The 17,733-nt window shown below is 38.4% G+C and overlaps 1 protein-coding gene across 4 annotated transcripts in view; it reads right to left on the bottom strand.

The window, feature by feature from the left end:
- The window catches only part of MAPK8 (mitogen-activated protein kinase 8), a 116,073-nt gene that overhangs the window by 41,768 nt on the left and 56,572 nt on the right, over positions 1-17,733 (bottom strand). For 3 of the 4 annotated variants that reach the window (XM_055425272.2, XM_055425271.2, XM_055425274.2), the window contains exon 2: positions 4,170-4,340. In XM_055425272.2, coding sequence (XP_055281247.1) covers positions 4,170-4,291 — 122 coding nt within the window. In that variant the 5' untranslated portion in view covers positions 4,292-4,340. Of the gene's footprint in view, positions 1-4,169; positions 4,341-6,332; positions 6,438-17,733 lie in introns of all 4 variants that reach the window. The other variant, XM_055425273.2, reaches the window with a different exon arrangement.

The following is a 17,733-nucleotide window of genomic DNA, read 5'->3' as shown; positions in this document are numbered from 1 at the left end:
AGCCCTCACAGCTTGACTGTATGGATCACAATAAACTGTGGAAAATTCTGAAAGAGATGGGAATACCAGACCACCTGACCTGCCTCCTGAGAAATCTGCATGCAGGTCAAGGAAGCAACAGTTAGAACTGGACACGGAACAACAGACTGGTTCCAGACAGGAAAAAGAGTACATCAAGGCTGTATACTGTCACCCTGCTTATTTAACTTATATGCCGAGTACATCCTGAGGAACGCTGGGCTGGAAGAAGCACAAGCTGGAATCAAGACTGCCTGGAAAAGTATTAATAACCTCAGATATGCAGATGACACCACCCTTATGGCAGAAAGTGAAGAAGAACTAAAGAGTCTCTTGATGAAAGTAAAAGAGGAGAGTGAAAAAGTTAGCTTAAAGCTCAACATTCAGAAAACGGAGATCATGGCATCCAGTCCCATCACTTCATGGCAAATAGATGAGGAAACAGTGGAAACAGTGGCTGACTTTACTGTTTTTGGGCTCCAAAATCACTGCAGATGGTGACAGCAGCCATGAAATTAAAAAAGGCTTACTCCTTGGAAGGAAAGTTATGACCAACCTAGACAGCGTATTAAAAAGCAGAGACATTACTTTGTCAACAAAGGTCTGTCTAATCAAGGCTATGGTTTTACCAGTGGTCATGCATGGATGTGAGAGTTGGACTATAAAGAAAGCTGGGCACAGAAGAATTGATGCCTTTGAACTGTGGTGTTGGAGAAGACTCTTCAGAGTCCCTCGGACTGCAAGGAGATCCAACCAGTCCATCATAAAGGAGGTAAGTCCTAGGTGTTCAATGGAAGGACTGATATTGAAGCTTAAACTCCAATACTCTGGCCACCTCATGTGAAGAGCTGACTCATTTGAAAAGACCCTGATGCTGGGAAAGATTGAGGGCAGGAGGAGATGGGGATGACAGAGGATGATATGGCTGGATGGCATCACCGACTCAATGGACATGAATTTGAGTGAACTCCAGGAGTTGGTGATGGACAGGGAGGCCTGGTGTGCTGAGGTTCATGCATTTGCAAAGAGTCAGACATGACTGAGTGACTGAACTGACTAATTGGAAACTTGAGTTCTTTTGTGGCTATTTTACTATATTAAATACAGTGAAGAAATTGGCACTGCATAAAAGGATATATCTATACATTTTATATACCGTAACTACTGCCTATATACATGTATATACATACACATAACAAAACATATTATCTTTATTAGAAAGTGCCATTATTTTCAGATATGTTCTTCCCAAATTAAAAAAAAAGCAAAGCAAAAAAATTAGAGGTCATGCAAATGTTTAGAAGTTTTGATTGTTTCAGATAAAGCATGTTTTATTTTAACCATGAACTTCATTCCTATTTTTTATCTACTATATCAAAGAATATTTCAAACTCTAAAACTGAAAAATTCAACTATCTCATTGAACTATTTTGTACCCAAGGAAATTAATTTCTAATTATTGATTCTCAAATGTGCACAAGTTAGAAACACCTGGGTATTCAGAGGACCCAATCCAGACCCAATGAATCTTACAATCTAAAACTGGGGCCCAAAATGTCTTAAAAAAAAATTAAGTTCTTCAGTTGATTCTGACAGTAATACAACAGTGACTTAAAAAAATTATTATTGACTATTTCATAGTTTGTTTTGGAAGGAATAATCAAAACTCTGAAGGCCTTTATTCTTTAGGACAGGTGTTACCTTCCAAAGCAGTTTTAAAAAAATTCTGGTACACAAATTTCAAAAAGCACTTACCTGAGGATAAGTGAAAGTACCCGTTGAGGCAGTCCAAGTGCAGGTTGGAAAATAATTTCCAGACACAGAGCATTTCAGAAGGGAGTGAGTATATTAAGAACAAAGAGTAGGGATGATGTAGGCACTGCAGACTAGGGACAGTCACAGTTTTCATGAGCTAACAGCCAATTTTTATAGCCTCAAGATAAAGAAAATTCCTGTGGGAAGGTTGTTAGGTGATTGGTTGGGGTGCTATAGGTGTTTACTGGAGTGGGCATCTTTGGCCTAATTTGGAGTCAGGAAGCTTGTTAGTGATGATCAGGGGGCTTTTGGCAACAGTTATGAAGGGGCTCAATTAGATCTGGAGATGACCCTGGTTCCGGGTCCTGCTTCTGTGGCCTTGATGCAAGGCTTGCACCTGTGGCCTTGGGGCACAACTCAATAGTACAGAAACTACATTTTTCAAATACCATTAACCATTTTATAAGTAATATATTCCTCACAACAACCACACATATATTAGGTGGGAAAATAGGCTGCTGCTGCTGCTGCTAAGTCACTTCAGTCGTGTCCGACTCTGTGTGACCCCATAGACGGAAGCCTACCAGGCTCCCCCGTCCCTGGGATTCTCCAGGCAAGAACACTGGAGTGGGTTGCCATTTCCTTCTCCAATGTGTGAAAATGAAAAGTGAAAGTGAAGTCGCTCAGTCGTGTCTGACCCTTAGCGACCCCACGGACTGCAGCCTACCAGGCTCCTCCATCCATGGGATTTTCTAGGCAAAAGTACTGGAGTGGCTTGCCATTGCCTGCTCCAGGGAAAATAGGCTACAGAAGAATAAATTTGCCATGCGTCACAAAGTTAATAAATCAAACAGCTAGAATCTGAATCAAGAGTTTGCTTTCAAATTCTTACAATGTTGATAATTAACACATTACTTTCTTCAAATTTAACTTGTGGTTGGTTAAATGTGATTAGTTAAAATGATAACCAGTCAGCCAATAATGCTTTATAAAATGACCCAGCTTCTGTAATTTGTGACAGTATATATTACAGCCCATAAATTACTTTAAGAATACAGAAAAGAGAACAGATATTTTTGTTGTTGCTGTTCAGTCACTAGATCGTGTCTGACTCTTTGTGGACCCATGGACTGCAGTATACCAGGCTCCTCTATCCTCCATTATCTCCCGGAATTTGCTCAAATTCATGCCTGTTAAAAGTTGGTGGTGTTACTGTTTCCATTACACAAATTTATTGTCTCAAATATTTCACCATTATTCCACTGAAGTTTTTTAAAAGAAATATATTATTATAGGTAAAGTCCCTTCCTTCTCCCTTATTCTCAGAGGGAAGTACCACTCTGAGTTTGGTGTTTATGAATGTTTTCACATCTTCGCATTCATAAATTATACATGATATTGCTTTATATATTCTAAGCTACACATACATGTATATTCTACATCTTGCTTTTAAACTCAACATTACATTCCTGATTATCCTTGTTGATACATATAGATTCAGTTCATTTTACATGGTATACAGCATTTCACTGTATTTCTATTCTCTTACTGATAGATTTGATGCTATTACCAATTTTTGCTATTATAAATGGTATTGCAAAGAACAACGCAATATATGTCTCTTTCTAGACATATGCAAGCTGTATGCAAGAGTTTTTCTTGAACTGAGGGCAACTTCAGGACTGTAAACACTTAGGATCTTTAAATAAATTAAAAAACAAATCTGGTCCAAGAAGAGGTAATATAGATATAATTATGTTTGAGTGAGGCTTAGATTCCCCAACACTAGCTTATTATGCTAACTTAGTGACCTAAAATCATTAACAGAACTGTCCCAAAGACTGTTTTGATTTTAAGTTTATAAGGAATTATAATTATCTATAAAGCCTTGTTCTTTTGTAGAAATTAGCTTGTAAATCCATTTTAAAGATACATATAGTTTTGAAACACATCCAATGAGACGTTAACTGACTTTATTCCCCAGTATAAAATAAGATTTATGAAATTCCAGAATTTCATTACATTGTAAAAGTGATGATTAAGTGAAGCTTCTTACTGAACAGTTATGGGAACAGACATAGAATTAATAAGCATGCCACTTATTCTTTCCTGATATAGATATCTGTCCTTTCATTTCAGTTCTACGTGGCTTAAAACCAAGTATTTAATCATAATTTACACTTAGAGATGACAGAGCTGATTTATAAAGTTATGTTTTCTGAATAATAATAAAAAACCTTAATGTCAGAAGAAAACAACGTCTTCTTAAATTATTGCAGCTTTAATTTATAGTTTTAATTTTTTGAGGCAAGTGAAATATTTACCATGGAATTTATGAGAGAAGAAAAAAAAGCAGTTAATGATTTTTTGCCTAACTTTTGGAAGTAAAAACTTACCATACTATTCCTTGGGCTCCTGAACCGATAGGTTTTAAATTCTGATACCGTTTCAGGACTGTGAATGTAGAATCTCCAATCTCTACACTATAAAAATTGCTGTCACGCTTGCTTCTGCTCATGGTGGCAAGCAATTAATTTAATGGCTTCATCCAAAAATTCACCACGAAGCTGCAAAATGGAACAAAATGTGATGTTAACAAAATGAATTTGCTTAATCTTAAAATTCAAGTCATTACTCTGTTCACAGATTGCTAGATCATGTTAAAAGAGCTGCTTCATTAAAAATCACAGAAAAAATACTACAGAGCCTAGTTAGCATCTGTTACACTTAAGAAATAACTGATAGTTTAAAAAAGACAAAAACAAAAACAGCAAATATTATAACTAAACATGTTTTTAAGGTCACTTGCAGTTGAAAATTTTAAACTAGTCCTTTTCATGTGTTGATTATAGTGTTAAAATCTTGATTTTTGTAACTGATAAACTTTCATTAAAAAACAATCCACCATCTCACTAAGTGTATGTGGAAGGAACAACAAACTGACAGGCTAGTTATCACATATCCCTCCTACCAAACAAACTAACAAACACAGAGCAGCACTCTGCTGTCATTGTAACAGAGCTCCTGATGCCCAATAGCAATATCTGAGTGTACTGTATATGCTGAGGTTGTAATCGCCGACAAATGAAAATTAGGATAGAACATATAAGATTAAAAAAAGAGATAAGGTAAAGTTATTTTAAAAATAAGAAAATGTAAGTGAGAGAAACATTTAGTATACTGAGATATGAAACAAAACAGTACCGTTTTATTAAATTGTCTGGGTCACCTAAAGCATAACCTAAGTTATGACCACAGTCTTTTTTTTAACCATGTGTCTGATTAAAGCCAGAGCAGTCTTTTTTTACCCATTTGAGTACTGGTTACTGACAAACCTTATTATCTATCCTTACTAGACAAAACTAGCCTATTCTAAAATGCATGCAAGGGATGTCCCTGCATCCAACGGTTGAGACTCTGTGCTTTCAATGCAAGGGTGCAGGTTTGATCCCTGGCCAGGGAACTAGGATCCTACATGGCATGAACTGCAGCCAAAGGATAAAACAACATAAAATGAGCCTTAAAATGCACGCCATACAGTTCCAACCTACTTTCTGTATCCTGCGATAAACTGAGAAACCAATGAGATCTAAAGAACTTTTTACGTGTATGGTTTTAAGACAATGCTAACAACAACAGAAACAACAAACAACCAACCAAATTCTGATAAGACTTATAAGGCAAAGATTTACTTTGAAGTGTATTAAATGCTTACTATGTGTCAGGCAATATGATGTACCTTTGGGCCAGATCATGTAGGGGTTCAAAAACTGGATACTAATAGCTTAACTCTTAAGAGTAGGATAGAAACCACCAGAAAGTTAAAGTACAGAGTAAGAGAGTGCCTTGACCAGCTGCTACTTGGAGGTTATACTGTTAAGAAGAGAGGGAGCAAGAGCTGGAAGAAGAAAACTAGTGAGCTACTGAACTAATACAAATGAAAGAAATAAAATTAATAAGTTTTAGGTATGTGGAGTTAAAAATAAAAGTTAAACACAAAGTACAAACAGTATAGGCTTCAAAGGAGAAATAAATTAATTGAAAGCAACTGAGAAGGTAAAGAAACTAATTAGATAAAAGAAAAGCCCAGAGGAACATCTCCAAAATCAATAACTAAACTAGTCATGCAATACTCCAAAGAATACTGTCTGAAACCAAAAGTCTCATTAACTTTGCCTAAGTTGAAAGACCCTAGACTTGTCAATTTCTACAAAAAAGCCTGTGGATATACCGATTGGAACTGCACTAAGTAACAAACATCAATTTGGGGAGAAATTATAACAATTTTGAGTTTTCTGATATTCATTTCAGTTTTCTGATCCATAGTCATGATATTCATTCATTCATTTGGTTCTTCTTTAAGTTCCCTCAGCAACATTTTATAGTTTCCAGTATACAGATGTTGCAAAATTCTGTTCAACTTATCCATAGTATCAACAACTTTTATATGCTATTGTGAATGTTTTTATTTTTACTTAAATTTCAGTTGTTCATTGCTAGTACAAAGAAATATAATTTATTTGTATAATAACTTCACACTAAGCTCACTTGTTACTTACTTAGTAGACTTTTTTTGTTTTACATACACAAGCAGTTCCATTTCTTCATTTCCAATTGGGATGGCTTTGACTTCCTTTTCTTTCCTCACTACAATGACTATAATCCTGAAAAGAAGTGGTATGAGCAAACATCAGTCCCCCATTCCTTATCAGGGGAAAAGCATTCAGTCTTATACCACTGAGTGTAATGTAAAGTGTGATACAAATTATTGGATTTTACTAGATGCCCTTTAACAGGCTGAGAAAGTTCCCTTCCAAATCCTAGTGGACTGAGGGTTTATCACCAAAGAACATTCAATTTTATCAAATGATTTTCCTGAATCTATTCCAATAATCATAGCTTTTCTTTCTTACTTAGTAGGTTAATACAGTGAATTACACTAACTGATTTTCGAATGTTAAACCAAACTTATACTTCTGCAATGAATCTTACTTGGTCAAACTGTTATCCTTTTTTTTTTTTTTATAACTACTGATTTAGTACCATCACATCATGGCAAATAGATGGGGAAACAATGGAAACACTAACAGACTAATTTCTTGGGCTCCAAAATACTGCAAATGGTGGCTGCAGCCATGAAATTAAAAGACGCTTGCTAAACTCAGCAGCGGCCACAGGACTGGAAAAGGTCAGTTTTCATTCCAATCCATAAGAAAGGCAATGCCAAAGAATGCTCAAACTACCGCACAATTGCCCTCATCTCACACGCTAGCAAACTAATTCTCAAACTTCTCCAAGCCAGATTTCAGCAATACATGAACTGTGAACTTCCAGATGTTCAAGATGGTTTTTCAGAAAAGGCAGAGAAACGAGAGATTAAATTACCAACATCCGCTGGACCATTGAAAAAGCAAGAGAGTTCCAGAAAGACATCTATTTCTGCTTCATTGACTATGCCAAAGCCTTTGACTGTGTGGAGCACAATAAACTGTGGAACATTCTGAAAGAGATGGGAATACCAGACCACCTGATCTGCCTCTTGAGAAATCTCTATGCAGGTCAAGAAGCAATAGTTAGAACTGGACATGGAACAACAGACTGGTTCCAAATAGAAAAAGGAGTACGTCAAGGCTGTATATTGTCACCCTGCTTATTTAACTTATATACAGAGTACATCATGAGAAACACTGGGCTGGAAGAAGCACAAGCTGGAATCAAGATTGCCTGGAAAAATATCAATAACCTCAGATATGCAGATGACAGCACACTTAGGGCAGAAAGTGAAGAGGAACTAAAGAGCCTCTTGACGAAAGTGAAAGAGGAGAATGAAAAAGTTGGCTTAAAGCTCAACATTCAGAAAACTAAGATCATGGCATCTGGTCCCATCACTTCATGGGAAACAGATGGGGAAACAGTGGCTGACTTTATTTTTTTGGGCTCCAAAATCACTGCAAATGGTGACTGCAGTCATGAAATCAAAAGACGCTTACTCCATGGAAGGAAAGTTAAGCAGAAACATTACTTTGTCAACAAAGGTCCGTCTAGTCAAGGCTATGGTTTTTCCAGTAGTCATGTATGGATGTGAGAGTTGGACTATAAAGAAGGCTGAACACCGAAGAATTGATGCTTTTGAACTGTGATGTTGGAGAAGACTCTTGAAAGTCCCCTGGACTGCAAGGAGATCCAACCAGTCCTTCCCAAAGGAGATCAGTCCTGAGTGTTCATTGGAAGGACTGATGCTGAAACTCCAACACTTCTACCACCTGATGCAAAGAGCTGACTCATTTGAAAAGACCCTGATACTGGGAAAGATTGAAGGCAGGAGGCGAAGGGTATGACAGAGGATGAGATGGTTGGATGGCATTACTGACTCAATGGACATGAGTTTGTGTAAACCCCGGGAGTTGGTGATGAACAGGGACACCTGGCACGCTGCAATCCATGGGGTCACAAAGAGTCGGACACAACTGAGTTGACTGAACTGGCTAGAATTTTATCACTATTGTCGATCTTTTTAAAAAGCCAGATTTTAATTTCTGATTTTATTTTGTACTTTTCTATTTCTTTGGTTTCTGCTTTTGCCTTTACTCCTCTTTTTGTTTTGGCATTACTCTTATTCTTTAGTTTCTTTAAACAGAAGCTTAAGAGTAATGATTTGAGAACTACTTTTTATAATATACACACTTAATACTATTAATTTACCCTTAAATCAGCACTTTATAGCTTCATTCCACAATTTTTTAATCATCATATCTATATTTAATTATAAAAAAGCAAAATTTTATATAGAGTTTACTTTATGCTATGTCCCATTTCAAGTGTTTAATAAATACTCTTTTAAACCTCACAACAGTCCTATGAGGGTTTTCTATTAGTAACTGCTTATGGGTAGAGAGTAAATGCAGTCCCTGTTACTACATCTTATCTGGAAGTAGAAGTCCCACATACTCCTTTGGTCTGATGTTGCATTACATTAAGAAAGGACCTACTGTTTTTTTCATTTTACAGATGATGAAGCTGAGTCTTAAAAGGTTACAAGATGAGTAAGGAGTAAAGTGAGGGGCTTTTGTGTGTTGCTTGTTTGTTTTGAGTGAGGATTTGAGTCCTTCATCCATACACTATATATACTGAGTCCAAAATAAACAAGTCTTGGTGTTGAAGAAGATATAAAGGAAGAGAAGTTACAAAAATGTTGAATCTTCAGCATGTTGAGACTGAGATAGATCCCTGAGACATCCAAACGGAAATATCAATTTGTTAGCTAGATACAGAACTGAACCTCAAGTAGATGTCTAGGTGAAAGATACAAATTTAAGAGTTGGCACTGTTATTAAAGCAATGAGAAAGAATGGTATTACTCAAGAGGATGTTGCAGAAAGAAAGGCTTGAGTCAGATTTGTGGATACCCACAATTTAATGAGCAATTAGAGAAAGATAAGCCAATAAAGAAGTCAGTGAAGATGCAGCCAGAGACAGAGAGAGAAAATGAGGAGAATACACTGAAAAAGCCAAAGGAAGATTGTTTTAAAGAACAGAGTGGCCAAAAGTATTGAATGCTATAGAAATGTCAAATAAGCAGAGTAACGGGAGTGGAAGGGTACTAGAGTGATGGGAATAGAAGCCAGATTGGAATGAGCTTAGGTGTGAATTAAAAAATACAATTTTAGAAGTAAGTGGGTGTAACTATTTCTTTAGAGAACTTTAGCAAAGAACATGAGAGGAAATTGATGGAGAATGATATATGGTCAAGAAAGGATGATCAGATTAGATACAATATATAATAATCTACATCATAGCATGCATAACATATATAATACAAAGACAACCTGAACATATTTATCTGTTAATATTTATCTTTTGCAGAAAGGACTGCAAAAGATGAGACGAGGAGAGTGAAAAAGAAAACTAAGGTTTCAGTTAGAATAATCTCTCTGAAACACAGAAAGAAATGGGATCCAAGGCATATGTGTGGCCATACAGATAAAGACACGAAAGTAGCACTGCCACCAGAAAATACCTTCAGAAGACTAAGACAGAAGGAACAATTTCCAAGGCAAGGGTATTAAGGATACTGGTGAGATTTAGAGAGGATGCATTTGGCATACTGTTCTCTCCATGATAAAGCTGAAACAGGAAGAGTGTGAGGAGGCAATGATACGGAGTCTGATAACTCATTCCACTACTCAAAAAGGCCTCTTTGTGGATTAAAAACAACAAAAGTATAGACAGAGAATTTAGATGTGACTGGTTACGTGGCTCATAGGAAAAAGTGAAAAGACAGGCATTTATTATGCCATTTAATAGATGAGTAACTTAGGCTAAATGTGATTAACATGCAACAGAATGTTGTAGACATAATGAATTTCAGCTTTAGCTTTCAAAATATTCCTCAGCAAGAACACTACACTCATGTCAATGTGGCTAAATTATCACTCCCAAACTCTCATGCTCTGACTTACTAATTTCCCTTTCTTTTCTGGGGAAATATTTTTCACCTCTTTTTTTTTTTTTTGTATCTATGTAAATTATATCTACAGAGAGAGAGAGAGAGAGTCGCTCAGTCATGTCCAACTCTTTGTGACCCCATGGACTGCAGCCTACCAGGATCCTCCATCATGGGTTGCCATTTCCTTCTCCAGGGGATCTTCCCGACCCAGGGACTGAACCCAGGTCTCCTGCATTGCAGGCAGACATTTTACCATCTGAGCCACCAGGGAAGCCTTCTATCTACCAAAGACTAGCTTAAAAATAATATTCATGAGGCCTTTTCCAGCTTGAACCTAACTTCTCATCAAAACTACCTTGCTGTATACTCGGATACGCAGATTTTACAATCAGACTGTGTGGTCTTTCTGAGGGTAAGGACTGTGTCTCCTACACCTTCAGATTTACAAAACATGTCAGCTCTTCAAGAGGTAAAATTTAACAACTGCTAAAAATGTTAACCAAGGACATGAACCTTTTTAAAGTAACAAATTAAAGTGTTCTGTTTATCTTTACCACTGTTTTCCTTCGTAAGTACGGGGAAAAAAAAATACTGAATGTCTATACAATAAACAAGACTCAACTGCTCTCAGGCTGGTTCAACCATGAAATGGTTGGTCTGATGAGCCTGAATGTAGAAACAAACAAATTAAACTTAGTAGTTTTATAAAAAAGTACTTAGGAAAAAAAAAGTGAGTTCAATAGAGCCATAAAGCCAGGCCTCACAGATAAAGCGAAATAATTCAGGCAATGCAACGAAGTTCAGAATTCAAGACAGCTCTAATCATCACATAATAAAGTCTCTGGGGTTGAAGTGGAGCCTATCCATCTTTACTCATCTTGTTTTTATGACTACCAACAGATGCCAACAGTGATGGTTAACTCTGCATGTCAAACTGACTAGGCCACAAGGTACACAGATACTTGTGAAACATTACTCTAGGTGATTCTGTGAGGGTGTTTGGATGACTTTAACATTTAAGTCAAAAGACTGAGTAAAGCAAACTGCTCTCCTTAATGCTGGCAGGCCACATCCAGTCTGCTGAAGGCCTGAATACAAACAAAAAAGTTTATTATACTGCAAGTAGAAGGGAATTCCTCCTGCCTGACTGTCTTCAGGATGGGATATCGTTTTTTTCATGCTTTCAGCCCAGAACTGAAATATTGATTCTTTCTGAGTCTCGAGCCTCCTATCTTCAGGCTAGAACTTACATCATCAGCTCTTCTGGGTATTAGGCCTTTAGACTTGAAGTATTACATCAGCTTTCCTGGGTCTCCAGCATGCCAGCTTAGAGCTTGGAACTTGTCAGTGTCCATTCATATTCTCTCTCTCTCCCTCCCTTCCCATCCATCTATCCAGCCACTCACTCATCAATTAGGTTCTGTTTCCTGGAGAACCTTAACTAATATAACATCTCATTTTACTCTGAAGGTTTCTTCTGTGTAACTCTTGGCTTCTCGTGTGGCTGCAAGCTGCCTTTCCTCTCTCTATCTGACACTGCTCGAACATCAGCTTCTCAGAAATGCCTTACATGACTGTGTCTGTGTGCTCAGTCACTCAGTCACGTCTGACTCTCTGTGGTCCCATGGACTGTAGCCCACAAGGCTCCTCTGTCCATGGAATTTTCCAGACAAGAGTACTGAGTGGGTTGCCAATTTGTACTCCAGGGGATCTTCCCAACCAAGGGATTGAACCCACATCTCTCACATCTTCTGCACTGGCAGGCAGGCTCTTTACCACAAGCATCACCTGGGAAGCCCTGTCTTACATGATCAGCCTATCTAAAAACTAGCACCTTCTAATCACACCCTCTTCCTTAGCCTGTTTCATTTTTCTTCAAAGCACTTACCACTACTGAATCTATTAGATGCTAATTATCTGTCCCCTCAAACATGAGTTTCAAGAAAGCATCAACATTGGTCTGTTTATGATTAAATCATTAGAGCCTAGAATCAGTTCAGTTCAGTTCAGTTCAGTCGCTCAGTCGTGTCCGATTCTCCGCGACCCCATGAATCACAGCACGCCAGGCCTCCCTGTCCATCACCAACTCCCGGAGTACACTCAAACTCATGTCCACAGAGTCGGTGATGCCATCCAGCCATCTCATTCTCCGTCATCCCCTTCTCCTCCCGCCCCCAACCTTTCCCAGCATCAGAGTCTAGTGACTGGCAAATACTGGTTGTTCGAATAGGTGAAGGAACAAGAAATGAACAAACTGTAACTTTAAGTTCCCATTACAAATTGCCCATCATTCTCTTCCTCCCAAGGAGTAACTTAGGGAAAAAAAGAGGTATGTGATTGATTAGTTGAATCCCCATTATTGCTTTTTGTGCAGTTTTCATACCAGGCTATTTCACAGACCACTAGCCTTAGGTCAAAGGTCTGTTCTGGGCTTATCAGTTATGGCCAAGGTGGCAGAACCACAATCTACAGTATCCATCTATGCTAAGGAATTGCTTAGCACTGCTTTCTCAGCAAGTAGGTAATAGCCTTTCATACGACAGCCCTATGCATGTTAGTCTCTGGATATCAGGTCTAACTAATGAAGTCTGACTACTTTCAGAATATAATAAGAGATTTCCTGGCCTAACACCGAAGTCAATGTTTCAAAAATCCTATTAAATTTAATAAACTAACAGTTTATATCACTTTTTTAAATTTATTTTTTTATTGAAGGATAATAGCTTTACACAATTTTGTTGTTTTGTCAGACCTCAATATGAATCAGCCATAGGTATACATATATCTGGTCCCTTTTGAACCTCCCTCCCATCTCCCTCCCCATCCCACCTCTCTATGTTGATACAGAGCCACTGTTTGAGTTTCCTGAGCCATACAGCAAATTCCCATTGGCTGTCTATTTTACATATTCATGGGGTCGCAGAGAGTCGGACACGACTGAGAGACTGAACTGAATGTAAGCTTCCATGTTACTCTTTCCATACATCTCACCCTCTCCTCCCCTCTCCCCTTATACACAAGTCTATTCTCTCTGTTTCTCCACTGATGCCCTGTAAATAAATTCTTCAGTACCATTTTTCTGGATTCCATATATGTGTGTTAGAATACGGTATTTATCTTTCTCTTTCTGACTCACTTTACTCTGCAGAATAGGTTCCAGGTTCACCCACCTCACCAGAACTGATTAAAATGCCTTCCTTTTTATGGCTGAATAATATTCCATTGTGTATATGTACCACAACTTCTTTATCCATTCACCTATCGATGAACATCTAGGTTGCTTCCATATTCTAGCTACTGTAAATGGTGCTGCAAGGAACAATGGGATACACGCGTCTTTTTCAATTTTGGCTTCCTCAGGGTATATGCCTAGGAGTGGGATTGCTGGGTGTATGGTGGTTTTATTCCTAGCTTTTTAAGGAACCTCCATACTGTCTTCCATAGTGGCTATATCAATTTATATTCCCACCAACAGTGCAAGAGTGTTCCCTTTTCACCACACCCACTCCGGCATTAACTGTTTGTAGACTTTTTGATGATGACCATTCTGACTGCTGTGAAATGATAGCTCATTGTGGTTTTGATTTGAATTTCTCTAATAACGAGCCATGTTGAGCATCTTTTCATGTTTGTTAGCCATCTGTATGTCTTCTTTAGAGAAATGTCTGTTTAGGTCTATTTCCCACTTTTTGATTCGGTCGTTTTTCTAGCATTGAGATGTATGAGCTGCTTCTGGAAATTAATCTTTTGTCAGTTTCATTTGCTATTATTTTCTCCCATTCAAAGGGTTGTCTTTTCACCTGGCTTATAGTTTCCTTTGCTGTGCAAAAGTTTTTAAGTTTAATCAGGTCCCAATTGTTTACTTTTGTTTTTAATTCCATGACTCTAGGAGGTGGGTCATAGAGGATCTTGCTTTGATTTATGTCATTGAGTGTTCTGCCTATGGTTTCCTCTAGAGTTTTATAGTCTCTGGTCTTACATTTAGATCTTTAATCAATTTTGAGTTTATCTTTGCTCATGGTGTTAGGAAGTGTTCTAATTTCATTCCTTTCGATGTAGCTGTCCAGTTTTCCCAGCAACATTTATTGAAGAGGCTGTCTTTACCCCATTGCATATTTTTGCCTCCTTTGTCAAAAATAAGGTATCCATAGGTGCATGGGTTTATTTCTGCACTTTCTATCAGGTTCCGTTGGTCTATACTTCTGTCTTTGTGCCAGCACCATACTGTCTTAATGACTGTAGCTTTATAACATAATCTGAAGTCAGGAAGAGTGATTCCTCCAGCTCCATTCTTTTTCAAGACTGCTTTGGCTATTCAGGGTCTTTTCTATTTCCATATGAACTGTGAAATTTTTTGTTCTAGTTCTGTGAAAAATGCCATTGGTAATTTGATAGGGATTGCATTGAATCTGCAGATTGCATCTGGTAGTATAGTCATTTTAACAATATTGATTCTTCCTACCAAGGAAAGTGGAATATCTCTCCATGACTTAATGTTGTCTTTGGTTCTTCCAACAGTGTCTTATAATTTTCCGTGTACAGTTCTTTTGTCTCCTTAGGTAAGCTTATTCCTAGATATTTAATTCTTTTTGCTGCAATGGTAAATGGGATTGATTCTTTAATTTCTCTCTCTGATTTTCATTGTTCAGTTCAGTTGTGTCCGACTCTTTGTGACCCCATGAACCGCAGCACGCCAGGCCTCCCTGTTCATCACCAACTCCCAGAGTCCACCCAAACCCATGTCCATTGAGTCAGCAATGTCATCCAACCATCTCATCCTCTGTTGTCCCCTTCTCCTCCTGCCCTCAATCTTTCCCAGCATGAGGGTCTTCTCATATGAGTCAGCTCTTCGCATCAGGTGGCCAAAGTATTGGAGTTTCAGCTTCAACATCAGTCCCGCTAATGAACACCCAGGACTGATCTCCTTTAGGATGGACTGGTTGGATTTCCTTGCAGTCCAAGGGACTCTCAAGAGTCTTCTTCAACACCACAGTTCAAAAGCATCAATTCTTTGGCACTCAGCCTTCTTCATAGTTCAACTCTCACATCCATACATGACCACGGGAAAAACCATAGCCTTGACTAGATAGACCTTTGTTGGCAAAGTAATGTATCTGCTTTTTAATATGCTGTCTAGGTTGGTCATAACTTTCCTTCCAATGAGTAAGCATCTTTTAATTTCATGGCTGCAGTCACCATGTGCAGTGATTTTGGAGCCCCCCAAAAATAAAGTCAGACACTGTTTTCCCATTGATTTGCCATGAAGTGATGGGACCAGATGCCATGATCTTAGTTTTCTGAATGTTGAGCTTTAAGCCAACCTTTTCACTCTCCTCTTTCACTTTCGTCAAGAGGCTCTTTAGTTCCTCTTCACTTTCTGCCCTAAGGGTGGTGTCATCTGCATATCTGAGGTTATTGATATTTCTCTCGGCAATCTTGATTCCAGCTTGTGCTTCTTCCAGCCCAGCGTTTCTCATGATGTACTTTGCATATAAGTTAAATAAGCAGGGTGACAATATACAACCTTGACATACTCCTTTTCCTATTTGGAACCAGTCTGTTGTTCCATGTCCAGTTCTAACTGTTGCTTCCTGACCTGCATACAGGTTTCCCAAGAGGCAGGTCAGGTGGTCTGGTATTGCCATCTCTTTCAGAATTTTCCACAGTTTATTGTGATCCACACAGTCAAAGGCTTTGGCACAGTCAATAAAGCAGAAATAGATGTTTTTCTGAAACTCTCTTGCTTTTTTGATGATCCAGAGGATGCTAGCAATTTGATCTCTCGTTCCTCTGCCTTTTCCAAAACCAGCTTGAACATCTGGAAGTTCACGGTTCACGTATCGCTGAAGCCTGGCTTGGAGAATTTTAAGCATGACTTTACTAGCGTGTGAGATGAGGGCAATTGTGCGGTAGTTTCAGCATTCTTTGGCATTGCCTTTCTTATGGATTGGAATGAAACCTGACCTTTTCCAGTCCTGTGGCCACTGCTGAGTTTTCCAAATTTGCTGGCATATTGAGTGCAGCACTTTCACAGCATCATCTTTCAGGATTTGAAATAGCTCAACTGGAATTCCATCACCTCCACTAGCTTTGTTCGTTGTGATGCTTCCTAAGGCCCACTTGACTTCACATTCTAGGATGTCTGGCTCTAGGTGAGTGTGAGTGATCACACCATCGTGATTATCTGGGTCGTGAAGATCTTTTTTGTACAGTTCTTCTGTGTATTCCTGCCACCTCTTCTTAATATCTTTTGCTTCTGTTAGGTCTATACCATTTCTGTCCTTTATTGTGCCCATCTTTGCATGAAATATTCCCTTGGTATCACTAATTTTCTTGAAGAGATCTCTAGTCTTTCCCATTCTATTGTTTTCCTCTATTTCTTTGCATTGATCCCTGAGGAAGGCTTTCTTATCTCTCCGTGCTATTCTTTAGAACTCTGCATTCAAATGGGTTTATCTTTCCTTTTCTCCTTTGCTTTTCGCTTCCCTTCTTTTCACAGCTATTTGTAAGGCCTCCTCAGCAAGCCATTTTGCTTTTTTGTATTTCTTTTTCTTGGGGATGGTCTTGATTCCTGTCTCCTGTACAACGTCACGAATCTCCATCCATAGTTCATCAGGCACTCTGTCTGTCAGATCTAGTTCCTTAAATCTATTTCTCACTTCCGCCGTATAGTCATAAGGGATTTGATTTAGGTCACACCTGAACGGTCTAGTGGTTTTCTCCACTTTCTTCAATTTCAGTCTGAATTTGGCAATAAAGAGTTCATGATCTGAGCCACAGTCAGCTCCTGGTCTTGTTTTTGCTGACTGTATAGAGCTTCTCCATCTTTGGATGCAAAGTATATAATCACTCTGATTTTGGTGTCGACCATCTGGTGATGTCCACGTGTAGAGTCTTCTCTTGTGTTGTTGGAAGAGGATGTATGCTATGACCAGTGCATTGTCTTGGCAGAACATCTATTAGCCTTTGCCCTGCTTCATTCTGTACTCCGAGGCCAAATTTGCCTGTTACTCCAGGTGTTTCTTGACTTTCTACTTTTCCATTCCAGTCCCCTATGATGAAAAGGACATCTTTTTGGGGTGTTAGATGTAGAAGGTCTTGTAGGTCTTCACAGAACTCTTCAACTTCACCTTCTTCAGCGTTACTGGTCAGGGCATAGAGTTGGATTACCGTGATACTGAATGGTTTGTCTTGGAAACAAACAGAGATCATTCTGTCGTTTTGAGATTGCATCCAAGTACTGCATTTCAGACTCCTGTGTTGACTATGATGGCTACTCTGTTTCTTCTAAGGGATTCCTGCCCACAGTAGTAGATATTCATTCCAGTCCATCTTTGTATATAGAAATGCAAGTGATTTCTGTGTACTGATTTTGTATCCTGCAACTTTGCTAAATTCACTGATTAGTTCTAGTAATTTTCTCATACGATCTTTAGGGTTTTCTATGTACAGTGCATAGTTTTCTACGTCATGTGCAAACAGTGAGAGCTTTACTTTTTTCTGATCTGGATTCC

The sequence above is a fragment of the Moschus berezovskii genome, chromosome 12, assembly GCF_049115385.1.
Source record: "Moschus berezovskii isolate FMDL1 chromosome 12, NW_MosBer_1.0, whole genome shotgun sequence".
In the NCBI taxonomy this organism is placed as follows: domain Eukaryota; kingdom Metazoa; phylum Chordata; class Mammalia; order Artiodactyla; family Moschidae; genus Moschus; species Moschus berezovskii.
The sequence above is the reverse complement of the archived record's forward strand: the minus strand, read 5'-3'. Positions and strand labels throughout refer to the sequence as shown.